Source organism: Solanum tuberosum, unplaced genomic scaffold (genome assembly GCF_000226075.1).
Source record: "Solanum tuberosum cultivar DM 1-3 516 R44 unplaced genomic scaffold, SolTub_3.0 scf00017, whole genome shotgun sequence".
Classification (NCBI taxonomy): Eukaryota; Viridiplantae; Streptophyta; class Magnoliopsida; order Solanales; family Solanaceae; genus Solanum; species Solanum tuberosum.
This window is the reverse complement of record NW_006238943.1, coordinates 327,036-339,428: the sequence shown is the minus strand read 5'-3', so window position 1 is coordinate 339,428 and position 12,393 is coordinate 327,036. Positions and strand designations below refer to the sequence as shown.

General features: G+C 35.7%; 1 protein-coding gene across 1 annotated transcript in view; it reads right to left on the bottom strand.

The window, feature by feature from the left end:
- The window catches only part of LOC102606148 (zinc finger CCCH domain-containing protein 24), a 21,163-nt gene extending 11,117 nt beyond the window's left edge, over positions 1 to 10,046 (bottom strand). The window contains exons 1-10 of the mRNA XM_006340095.2: positions 9,199 to 10,046; positions 6,960 to 7,052; positions 6,558 to 6,872; positions 6,375 to 6,447; positions 4,485 to 4,617; positions 4,245 to 4,398; positions 3,981 to 4,067; positions 3,455 to 3,577; positions 2,898 to 3,071; positions 2,671 to 2,805 (exon numbers count right to left, since the gene is read on the bottom strand). Of these exons, the coding sequence (XP_006340157.1) occupies positions 2,671 to 2,805; positions 2,898 to 3,071; positions 3,455 to 3,577; positions 3,981 to 4,067; positions 4,245 to 4,398; positions 4,485 to 4,617; positions 6,375 to 6,447; positions 6,558 to 6,872; positions 6,960 to 7,052; positions 9,199 to 9,915 (2,004 nt within the window). The 5' untranslated portion in view covers positions 9,916 to 10,046. The remainder of the gene's footprint in view (positions 1 to 2,670; positions 2,806 to 2,897; positions 3,072 to 3,454; positions 3,578 to 3,980; positions 4,068 to 4,244; positions 4,399 to 4,484; positions 4,618 to 6,374; positions 6,448 to 6,557; positions 6,873 to 6,959; positions 7,053 to 9,198) is intronic.
- Positions 10,047 to 12,393: the final 2,347 nt, after the last annotated feature.

Below are 12,393 nucleotides of genomic sequence, written 5' to 3'. Positions count from 1 at the left end.
GTATTCTAGTGTCTATAAATAGGGTCTCAATGTAACTATTTAGATACACAATTCAATAATATTTTTCTTATATATTTCTCACAAATATCAACTCATCTATTGATTCCAACATGACACATATACTTTATACTAGATTTTGAGCACTTTGTTGCTCAGGGGGAGTTTAGTAGCCTTGTATGTCAATTATGTGAGTCACTCTATGGTCTGCAACAGTCTTTGCAAGTTTGGTTTGGGAAGTTTAACACTGTAATTTTATCACTCTGTGTTTTATCGGCATTATGCATTAAATTCAGTATTTCATAAGAAGATTAAGCACATTGAGATTGACTGACATTATGCATCAAATCCAATATTTAAGGAGAAGACAAGCACATTGAGATTGACTGCCAATTTTGTGAAGTCGATCGATCAACTTGCAGATATCTCACCAAGCCCCTCATCGATCTTCATATTAATTACATTTGTAACAAGCTAGGTACATGAATTGTATGCACTAGCTTGAGGAGGAGTGTTAGAATAGGAATAGGTTTATACAATCATATTAGAATAGGAATAGGTTTATACAATCATATTAGAATAGGAATAGGTTTATACAATCATATTAGAATAGGAATAGGTTTATACAATCATATTAGAATAGGAATAGGTTTATACAATCATATTAGAATAGGAATAGGTTTATACAATCATATTAGAATAGGAATAGGTTTTCGTATTCTAGTGTCTATAAATAGGGTCTCAATAACTACTTACCTGGGAATGCCTTTGGGGAATAATCACAAGGAGTTTGAGATTTGGGATGGAATCATTGAGAAGACAAAGAAGAGGTTGCCTAATTGGAAGGCAAACTATCTATCTTTGGGAGGAAGAGTCACCATGATCAATTCGGTTCTGAATGCGTTGCCTACATATGTTATGTCACTTTTCCCTTTACCAGCAAAGGTAGAAGAAAGGTTGGATAAATTGAGGCGTGATTTTCTATGGTTGGGGAACAAAGAAGGGGAAAAAATACACTTAGTTAAATGGCAGACAGCCTTACTAAGCAAGAAGATAGGTCCAAAACAAAAGTCTACTTTCTAAATGGCTTTGGAGATTTGTGGTTGAAGATCAGGCATTATGGAGAATAGCAATTCTCAACAAGTATGGGCAGACCGAGGAGTGGGTGTCTAATGTAGTAGATAGCATGTATGGGGTATCAGTTTGGAGATCAATCAGAAATTTATGGGATAGTCTAAAGGAGAATTTGGTGGTCAAGGTGGGAGAGGGTAACAAAATATTTTTTTGGAAGGACAAGTGGATTGGACAAGAGTGTCTAAACTCGGTCTTCCCCGATCTCTTTCTTCTGTACCAATCCTGAGGCTAAAATTGCTGAGATTTGGTCCCCTCAGGGATGGAACCTCACTTTCAGGAGAAATCTAAATGATTGGGAAGTGGATAGATTTGCTGAACTGCTACTCAAATGGGGTGAATTCACGGGCCTTACTACAGAAGCAGATAGTATAAGATGGAAACATGACTCTGATGGTACGCTCTCTGTGCGTAGACTGTATAAGAGAGAGGTCATGACTCACTCTGGGGGAATTCTTGGTCCATGGAAACAATTATGGAAGGGCAACACCCAAACCAAGGTGATATGCTTCACCTGGTTGGTCACCAAAAGGGCATGTCTCAGTCAGGAAAAACTCAAGAAAAGAGGCTTCCAGATTGTCTCCAGATGTTTTTTTTGCATGAGAAGGAAGAAACCTTAACAGCCACTTATTCCTACACTGTAGAGTTACTGTCCAGGTGTGGCGCATGGTTCTCAGCATTTCTCAAGAGCCCTGGGTTGATGCCAGAACATACTGCTGATCTTTTGAGCTGCTGGATGAGGAGGGGGGGAGCAAGACCCAAAAAAGATGGTGGTCTATAGTACCTACTTGTGTCTGGTGGGCTATTTGGAGAGAAAGAAACCGTAGGTGTCATGAAAATATTACTAACTCTATTCAGAAAGTTAAAGAAAATTGCACTAACATGTTTTTTTGGTGTAAAGAAGATGGTATAGAAGAAGTAGAACAGTTGGTAGATTTCCTAGGATCTATGTAATTATGGTTTTAGCTTGTAACTTTTTGGAGGTAGCCAGCATACCCTTAATGCTGAAGAATACAACTTTAACTTTATCAAAAAAATAAAATAATGTAGACACAACAACAATTCAATAATATTCTTTTTCAATATTTCTCACAATATATATAAATTCAAACTACGACATTCAATAGGGAACAGCAAATGAATTTCAAATGCTTAATTTGCCTAACTAAACATAATAATTTACATAGAATGATGGAATTGATCTTTAACTCCTGGGGCACTTGTTTTTTTATCAGTAATAGGCAACTTTTATATAGTAACTTCAGCAAAAAGGAGATGCTCGGCAGTTATAACAAGACTGTACCATTACAGATAAAGTAAGACACTTTGAAAAATAGGTAAAAGCAAAAACAGTGAATATGTGGGCCAAAAGCTAACATCATGACGCAAAACAATTTCATCAACAACATAACCAGTGTGATCTCACAAGTAGAATTGGGATTTGGGGATGGTGGAGTGTACGCAAACCTAACCCCTACCTTGTGTGACGTAAAACAAATTCAAAAAGAAAATTTAGGATTTAATTGGAGTGGTGAACATTACCATACCAACTCGATTTGCCAGAGTAAGACCAATTGTTCCAGTTCCACAGCAAACGTCAAAAAGCAAGGTATCAGGACCCAAGCTGGCCCAGTCCCCTGCAAGGGAGTACAACTTCTCTGCAGCAAGGGTGTTCACCTGTGCCAATTAAAGAACTTAAAAGGGTCGCGACTTCTGGAAGAGAGGGGGGGGATAAGAATAGGAAAGAGAAAAATAAGCAATGATCTCACCTGAAAGAAGGCCGTGGGCGAAATACAAAACTTAAGTCCATTAATAAAATCGTGAATTTTTGCTTCAGCAACTGCATTATCTGCATGCAGTTCAGAATAGTTTTCCCCTCTGGGAAATGGAAGCACACGCAGAGGAGCATCTGCTGGTGCTACATTTGATATACCAGTGTGATCCTGCATTAAAAAGTAACAGCATCAAGGTTGGTTAAAGGCTCCACTGGAAGATCATGTACATAACTCACTAGTATGAAAAGGCTAGCATCTTGAAAAGGTCAAAAACAAGAATATTGTTTGAAGCAAGGAAACAGGTATAAATAAAAGATTTGAAGACAAGGATAATAAGTTACAAAAATGATAGCTTTTATAACTCGCAAGATCCATGGCTTATTTCGCCGACGAGCAAGCTGTTTAGGTTATATATTAGTGAGCAATAAGTACCAGATTTTTAGAATTAACCCAAAGATTCACCCCGCTGTCATCATATATTGAGAAATTCCTGGGAAAATTGGAAGTAGGAGTGTACAATAATAAAGAAAGAAATTTTGTATGACAACCACCTGAACTACCAGGGCCGTAAGAGGTAATGTTGGTGATGCGCTAGAAGCTCCCATAGCAAACGCTTTGGCCAAACCTTGAAGTTCATCATTAACTAATGCATCGTCAAAAGCCAGAGTGGAAACCTAGGCAATCAAGGAGTAAGATAAATTTTAAAAAGAAGTAGCAAAGAGCAAGTCCTAAGCAAAAAGTAATATCAACTGCCTCATCACTGAATCAGGATATCAGTAATACAAGTCTGGATCATACAGCTAGCTGCTCATTTTGCTGAAAATGGTAGACATAAAAAAGGGAAACCCAGTGCCTGAAGCGTCTCTGCATTCACAAAGGGTCCGGGGAAGGACCGCATCTGAATGGGGTGGGATGTAGGTAGTCTACCATGACACAAGCATCAGTGGTTGATTCCATGGTTTGAACCCCTGATCTATAGGTCACATGGAAACAACTTCATCGTTGATCCATGACTCCCCTCCTAAAAATGGTATATATGTAGGAACAAAACAAGGACTAAGTTAACTAGAAAAAAACCTGAACCATCAGCATAACCTCTGAAATGTTTGCACTGGGATTTTCAACCTCTACATTTTTACCAGGCGGCATGCGACCTTCTCGAACCTGGATGTAGATTTACCGAAAGAACCAGTCAGTTGGCCGCGCATCACAACACCACCCCCAATAAAAGAAAGAAAAATACTTAATTTGTCCAGCCACACTAACAATGCACATTAAATCATCTCTGCATGATAGTAGAGGCTGAACAAACTTTTTGGTCATAGAAGCAGTTGGACATACAGTAAGTTGACGCCAGAATCCGGTATTATTCAATCTGTTCCAAATAGGTAGGGTTGACTGTTGTAAGAATTCTTGAAAGATAGCAGCATATTTACAGGCAACTTTAGAAACATTTGGGCAGTCTACAGGTTCCTCAACAGCTGTCACACCCTCCCTGATACAAGGATAATTTCTATTAAATGAACTACAAAAAGAAAAAAAAAAACTAGATCTTAGAAAACTGCAGTTGCCTTTATCCACCTGAAATTTCCAAGCTGAAATCCCACAGTTGGCTTTCCTAGTACAGAGTATCCCGCAGAAAACTCACACTTGTTTCGATATCCATCGATAAGTGGTGATTCAATTATGCCCTCTAGTTTGCATGGAAGACCACCTGCTCAAAGAAATGGTTGAGCTAAAGGTTATATCATTTTTCTTTGTTAAATGCTACTAGTATTCGGCACTTGCATGTAACACATGTCAACGAGTATACAATTTTATAACTTCACGTATATTATTAAGTGGCGTATTTGAGTTATAAACAAAGGTAGGAGAAAGTGCCTGATTGTGATGTATTGTGATGTCTGGCTTTGCCTCCAGTTACCAAAGTTATAAGATTATCTTCATTCTTTTGGAATTACTTAGCATATATACTATAAAGAAATTAAATGATAAGCTTGAAACAATAGTCTATTGATCTCCTCTAATCTAATTTGAACTTGATGTGCTATTGTTAAGATATTTGAACTTGATATGTAAAATGATAGTCAGGAATGGGGGAAAGATATAGATATAGATATCGTGTTATAATATCATATACTCTATTCAAGTAAGATACATTTTATATTTACATAAAACAATAGTAATTTATTAAAATAATGTGTTTAATCTTATGTTATTATAACTTAATCACATATTTTATGTAGGTATTGAATAGGTTGAAAGAAAGAAACGACAACAACAACATACTCAATGAGTTGAAAGAAAGAAAGAAAGAAAGCTAATTTAATTGAATGGCGTCTGACAAATTATTGGAATTCAAATTGTTGTAATAAATAGATTTAATACATAATTCAAAACCTAGATTTTTCATTTTTTCTTTGCATATTGTAAATGTTGTTTATACCATACATTCATGATTCATATACAATAACAATGCATTTAACCATAAAATCTGAATTCTGCAACCATCTATTACCAGAGACACGTGTATGGGAATAAGAACCTAAATTTACAAATGTAAAAATTATAATTATATACATGAATGATGAATTCTTTGAAATTTTCATATGACTTTAAAATCCTAAAAACCTTTACAAGAGATAAATTTACTATATGTGGAAAAAAATTGAAATTCTAGGTTTAAAATAACGATTTAAATGTATTTGTTAAACAATCTGGATTACAATTTGTTGAAATTTTGATAGGTGTCACTGAATTAAATAAGTTCTATTTTATAGGAGATTGCATGGGGTTAGATGAGACATATATATAATCTATTTTAACACTGCTTTCAATACCTACATAAAATATGCAAAGCTATAATAGCATATAAAATAAAAAGTCACTAAAAGTTTGATTTTTTTGGAGATATAAGATGTATCTTATAACTTGAATAGAGTAGCATATGATTTATAACACGATATCTATACCAATCTATATTTATATCTATACTCATCACCTGCCATCATTATACACGTCTCTTACCAATTACAAATCAAGTGCAAATAATCTAACTTAAGAGGATATTAAATAGGCTACTATTCCAACTTTATCGTTTTATTTATTTATGTTTAGTATGTCATTCTAACAATCCCAACAAAAACTAATCCCAATGAAAGAATATAGTCATATAAGTTTGATAATTAGAGGAAAAGCTATAATCACAATAAGACACTTTCTCTTTTAACTTCATTTTATAAGTCAAACACATCATTTAATAATATACATAATTTTCTAAATTTATATACTCATTGATATGGGGTACACACACAAAGGGCGTGCTAAGAAACTAGTATAATATAAACATAAGCATAATATCATCCTAGTTCACCTTAAACACAGTGAATAGGACCAAATTATTTGTCTATTAATTACAAAGAAATAGTCATAGAGCCAACTTGCAGCCGATGCAATTCAAAAATAGCATACCTATTTCCCTAGCATTGAGAATCCATTCTGGAAATGGAACACCATTCGGGCAAGCTTTACGTGCATTTCGAGTCTATGCATATAGAAGATAAAAAAAGGGTCAAAAGTCTATTTTCGCAATCCCTGGGAAAGTGGTTAGTGACGTTATAACAAAATGGAATAAAGGGGATAAGATATACTAACAAGTGTTTTGAGAGTTCGCGTCAAAGAGCTCTTCTTATGCTCCAGTTGATCAGCATATGGCATTTTAGCAAGAGGAGTCACCACATCTCGTACACACTTACCCTTCAGAACTGAATCACTGGTCACTGGGTCCTCGGCCTCAGTTTCCTCTGATATTTTAGTCAAATCCAAACCGTCTCCAGCTTGGGTTTGCATTTCACCTTGTTGATTGGTCGGAAATGAGGACATTGCCGAATTACCCTTTCTCTCAAATGCCCGCGGAATAATATCTCCAACCTTTAAAATCTTATTGCCAGCAGGCTTTCCATCCAACTCCTGCAGAGTTTAGGTTGGACAAGTAAAGTTTCTGCTAATAGAAGAACTGCACATAACTCTAATCAAATTTAAACAACAAAGGAGTACCTTCACAGCAGTCTTCACTTGCTCTGCATTTTCAAAAGTAGCAAATCCTACAGCCATGCCTTTCTTCTTTTTTGCTGATTTAAAAGTAACACCCTGAGATTTAAGGAGTCAACTCCAACAAACATCTCATCACATCATAAAAAGAATCGATGAAGAACAGTATAACGATACATCAAAAAGATAAAGAGTAAGGATTATGTTCTCTAGGAAGCAGAATCGTGATTTCCAGGAGAGCAGACTTGTCGAGCCACAGAGCAAACATCCGTACTTCTACAGATGCTAACAGTGTTACTGCAAGTAGTTTACAAAATTACACCCTTCTTTAAGCCAACAACGAATTCGAGCATTAAAGGGTGTGGTCTAGTGTTAATGAGGTGGATTGAGAACCTAAGTTGCTCGGACTCGGGTGCGGGTGTCCGATACGGGTGCAGATCTAGAGGTCGGATCCTTCATGATCTAATTTTTAAGATTCTGAGATATGGATCCATGTATGGATACAGGTGCGGGGATTCGCCTAAAAATAATTAAAATATCTAAAAATAGAGTTATAAAACCTAAACTATGAGATATTTTGTGGAGAACTTGAGGAGAATACTGCAAGGAGATTAAAGAAAAAGGAGTGACATAGAAATTTCTATATAAAAGGTATTCCATTTTCTTCAATTTCATCTTAGCTTTTGTATTGATTATAGAAATCATTAAAACTATCTAGACTTTCCCCATCGATTATGGTCAAAGTACCCAAAATTGGTTGACTAAATTGGACACGGATCCCTCACCCATGTCGTGTCAACACAGGTGCGGCACCAAAAGTGAAGAGTCTGAGCAACTTAGTTGAGAACCATGAGGTCTCAAGTTCAAATCTTAGGGGAGACAAAAACACTAGGTGATTTCTTCCTATCTGTCCAAACCTGGGTGAACAAGTTACTCGGTACATATGCTGGTAGGACGTATCAGCTACCCATGAAATTAGCTGAGGTGCACGCAAAGCTAGCCCGGACACCAGGGTTACTTTTTATATAAAAAAAATATATTGTTTCATTATCAACCTTTAACGGAAAACCAAGGGAAAAGCACCTAGAGATCCCACCACCCTCCAATTTACCAGTTTTCCAAGATACTGATTGTTTTAAACCTCCCTGTGGATCAGTTCACTTAGTTTCCAGTTCCTCATCAAATGCCATAACTGACACAAATCTTACCGTTCATATAACAACTTCACTTAATTTTCAGTACAACCCAGATATACTAGGAGTACACACAATTTTGTAACAAATTATACAATGAGAATAAAAGGCCATGGAAAGTTTAAAATGTTTCCCATACTCTTCTAGATCGGGAAGAAAAATGGAACCGTTGGAAGTTCATCCGACCAGAGTATTCCCGGCGGAGAAAGGTTTGCACTTTGCAGAAAATTAAAAATGATCCTTTGATCAGAAAGAGACCAAATTGTTGAAGTTACACTTTTGGCATAGTGCTTTCAGACTATTCATAGTTTCCAACAACTAATCTTCTAGCTGATGAATTCCCATAATCTTATTCACCACAAAATAAATGCATTGACTTCCATAGGTGTCTAATTCACAAAAACAAACTAGAGTTGACAAAGTTCACATACAATTGTGAAGTTCGCTTTCAAATCGTAACTAGTGAGAACTAAAACTTCAACCCAATTTTTTTACTGTAGCTTAATAACAACAGTTATTGGTTTTCCACTACTTAAAACTGGGAATTACCAGTATCTGAAAGAGAAAACACAAAATACACCATGACAAAACAACAACATACCCCCGTGTTAATCCACAAGTGGAGTCTAGAGAGGGTGGTGTGTACGCAGCCTTACCACTACCTACCTTGTGAAGGTAGAGCGGTAAATGTTATAGACACTCAACTCAAGTAAGGCATATCAAAAATCAAGTATGTAAAGCAAATACAATGGTAAAGAAGTCATACTTAATGTAGAAGATAACAGAAGCAACAACAAAAAAAAAATATGATTTTTGAAGCAAAGGAAACAACACCCAATACTAAAATCGAAGAATATGCTAGTATGAAAGTGATAATAACAATACTCATAACTCATAAGAAAACTAATCAAAGCTCAACTATCTAATAACCTTCTATCCTAATCCTCGACCTCCATATCCGTATTACAAAAGTGATCAGAAAATAAACACCAAAGGAATTGGACGTACATGTTTAATATCTAAAAAGATTCATCTTTGAGCAAAAAACTTACATGTTCTTTAAGGAAACACCTTAAATTATCTGAACTCCACTTCATGGGAAGATTCACCAAGCATTTTGACAACCCAGAACCCGAAGAAGAACATTCCTCATCGTCTAACGCCTCAGTCATCATAACGTCATTGCACTTTTCTTCTTTATCCTCTGCCTTCTCCCTGTCATCGTCAGCGGCCGTCTTAGCCATCTTCTTCGCCCGGTCAGAAGTCGGGTCCCATGTATTATCGGGTCGGACCCGAAGCTCTGATTCACCATGAGCGTAACGGCAGGATTCCCCGTGGCTACATGAACCATCATTTCTTCGAAAGTAAGAGCAAAGCGTCGTCTTCCATAATGGATTTTGTTGTTTTTGCTCTGTTTCTGTTACTGTTTCTGATTCTTCTCGCTTTCGCTTCTCCGTCGGTTCCGCAGGGGTTTCCGGCAAATTGAGCTGCTCTGATGAATCCTGGCCGTTCAATTCAGTTTTCAGAGTTCCCGGCAACTGAAGCTGCTCCGATGAGTCATCTTCATTCAATTCAGATTTCACAATTACCGGCGAATGGAGCTTCTCCGATGAATCCTCACCATTCAATTCAGTTTTCAGAGTTTCCGGCAACTGAAGCTGCTCCGATGAGTCATCTCCGTTCAATTCCGATTTCATGATTACCGGTGAATGGAGCTTCTCAGATGAAGCCTCGCCTTTCAATTCAGGGTTTACAGTTTCTGTCGACATTGGGGAAGAAGGGTTTTTCGAATTTTTCTGCGGCTGTTTTGACGGCGGAGAGGTTTTAGCAGTTTGTAGAGTTGTTACGTGTGACAATAACTCCCCCACTACTGTTCAGTTACTTTTTTTCCCAATTATATTTCCTAATAAAATGAAACACATTAGGTTAGACTAACCTAATGAACTTATTAAAAACATAAATACGAACTTTAACTTGACTTCAATCGATAATTATAATTTTTGATTTTGTTATTGCACAAGTAGGCACTTCATGTATTCATAACGTGAAGAAATAAACACTTGAATATTGCAAGTCGTATGTGTGATATACAAACGTTACTACATGGATTAATGAGCCTATGTGGAATCATGCATGTATTGTGTCATATAGGGCACATTTGTTTATTTATTCAATTTTATTCAAGTTAAAGTGTTTACTTATGTACACTCAAAGTTTGAGATATAAATGTTACTTGTGTACGCTCCTTATATAGTTATAATTTGTTTGATTATGATCCATAGTTATATGTTATAAAGAGTGGAGAGGCAAGTGAGATTAAGAGAGGAAGGAAAGAGGTGAACGAGATCTGGAGAGAGATATAATTAATTTGTATCAAAAGCTAGCTACTAGAAGGAGAAAAGAGGCGAGCGACATTGGGAGAGGAAGGACAGAGATACAATTGATTTGTACATATCTGATCGAAAATTGTATGATGAATACAATTGATTTGTATATCAAAGACTATTTGTATTCAATTTGTTGATTCAAATCAATTGTATCAGGTATACTAATGAATACAATTTGTATAGACAAATGGTATCAAAAAATACAATTATATCGTTATTGTAAGTTGTAACAAATTGTATTTGAATTCATTCGTTGCTCTATTGATTATTACCATTTATGTGTCCTGCATAGAGAGAGAGGAAGAGGCGAAAGAGAGGGCAGAGATAGGCGCGGGAGAGAAGAGAGAGAAGGGGCATTAGCTCAGCTATATTTATCAAGCAGTAATTGCGAATAGTAATTATTCCAAACTAGAGTGATGTACAGTATAAGGAATGGAACTAAAATACCCTTTAAGTATAAGGAATGGAACAAAAATACCCTCCTTCCACCTTTTGGCTCCAAAATACCCTTCCATCCACCTATATGGACCTATATTACCCTTTCACTTAACCGATTTTTTAAAAGTAATAATTAATAATTTCATTATTGATGTGGCGGCCTTTAATTGGCGGAAATTTTAATTAACCAAAAATACTCTCCACCATTAAAGCCGCTTGAGAAAATTGAACAAAAGGTGTCTCTCAAGTCCTTATTTAAATTTTGGTGACTATTTTGACCAAAAACAAGTCAAAGACATTTAATTATTAGATTAAGTTAATTAGGACTGAATTAACATTTTCAAAACTTCTAATCTTTTAAAAATACAAAACAGTCCAAATTTTAAAATACAAAACATTCCAAAATTCTCTCCTCTTTCTTGGGATTCACTTTCTTCAACTTCTCTTCTTCATCGTTCTTCCTCTCTTCCAACTCAAACGTCTCTTCTCTTCCTTAAATCTGCTCCGTCATTGCTCCCAATCGACTTCCGGCAACTTTTCAATTTTCGGCAACTTCTTCGATTCTGAGCATCAAGTTTCTCTCTTCTCAGGTAAAAAATTTTATTTTTGAAAAAATTAGGGCTTTTTAATATTAAAGAAAAGATGAGCTTGAGTTGTCTTTCCTTTATGTATACTCTAGCAATTTTAGAATTTGATGCTTGAAAAAGAAAGACATCCAAAAAAAACCTTAATTTGTTGTTGTTGTTGATCTAGAAAATACCAAAAAGAAGCGAAATGTGTAATTTTTTTGTTGTTGTTCTCCATCATTGTTGTGTAATAGTAATAGTTATTGTGAAATTTTTGAGTTTTTTTGAGACATATTTATTATTTGTATTTCTCAAACAATTGTTGATATATTGACTTGTTGTATTGAATCAATTGGTGTTGTTGGTATCTTGAGTTTGTTGGAAAGAATGAAGAAAAGAATACATAATCAAAACATCATAAATAATTTATTGTCTCCAAGAACAATGCTAAAGTCAATTTTCTAGAGTTCACATGGTTTTTACTTTCGACAATTCCGGCAAAGAGAAGGGCTTTATTCTTCTTTACTTATAAACTCTTACATATATGGAATAAGATCCATGTGACTATAATATTTTTGGACCAAAGCAACAAGTACAGGACAAACTGAATTATTGGCTAATATACAATTATTTTCTACACTTGGGCTAAGTTCAAATGCTTAAATTTTTTTAACCAAACTGAACTATTGGCTAATATACGATTCGTTGTTCTAATTTACAAGTAGTTATGTTGCAATTGGAGGAAGATTAGAAGAGTTTGTCATGGGGCCATGAGTATTTCAATAGCGTAAGCTAGAGATTCTGCCCAAAAGAAGAACTTTATGTATTCGTTAGTAGTTTCAAATGTGAGAAAGAA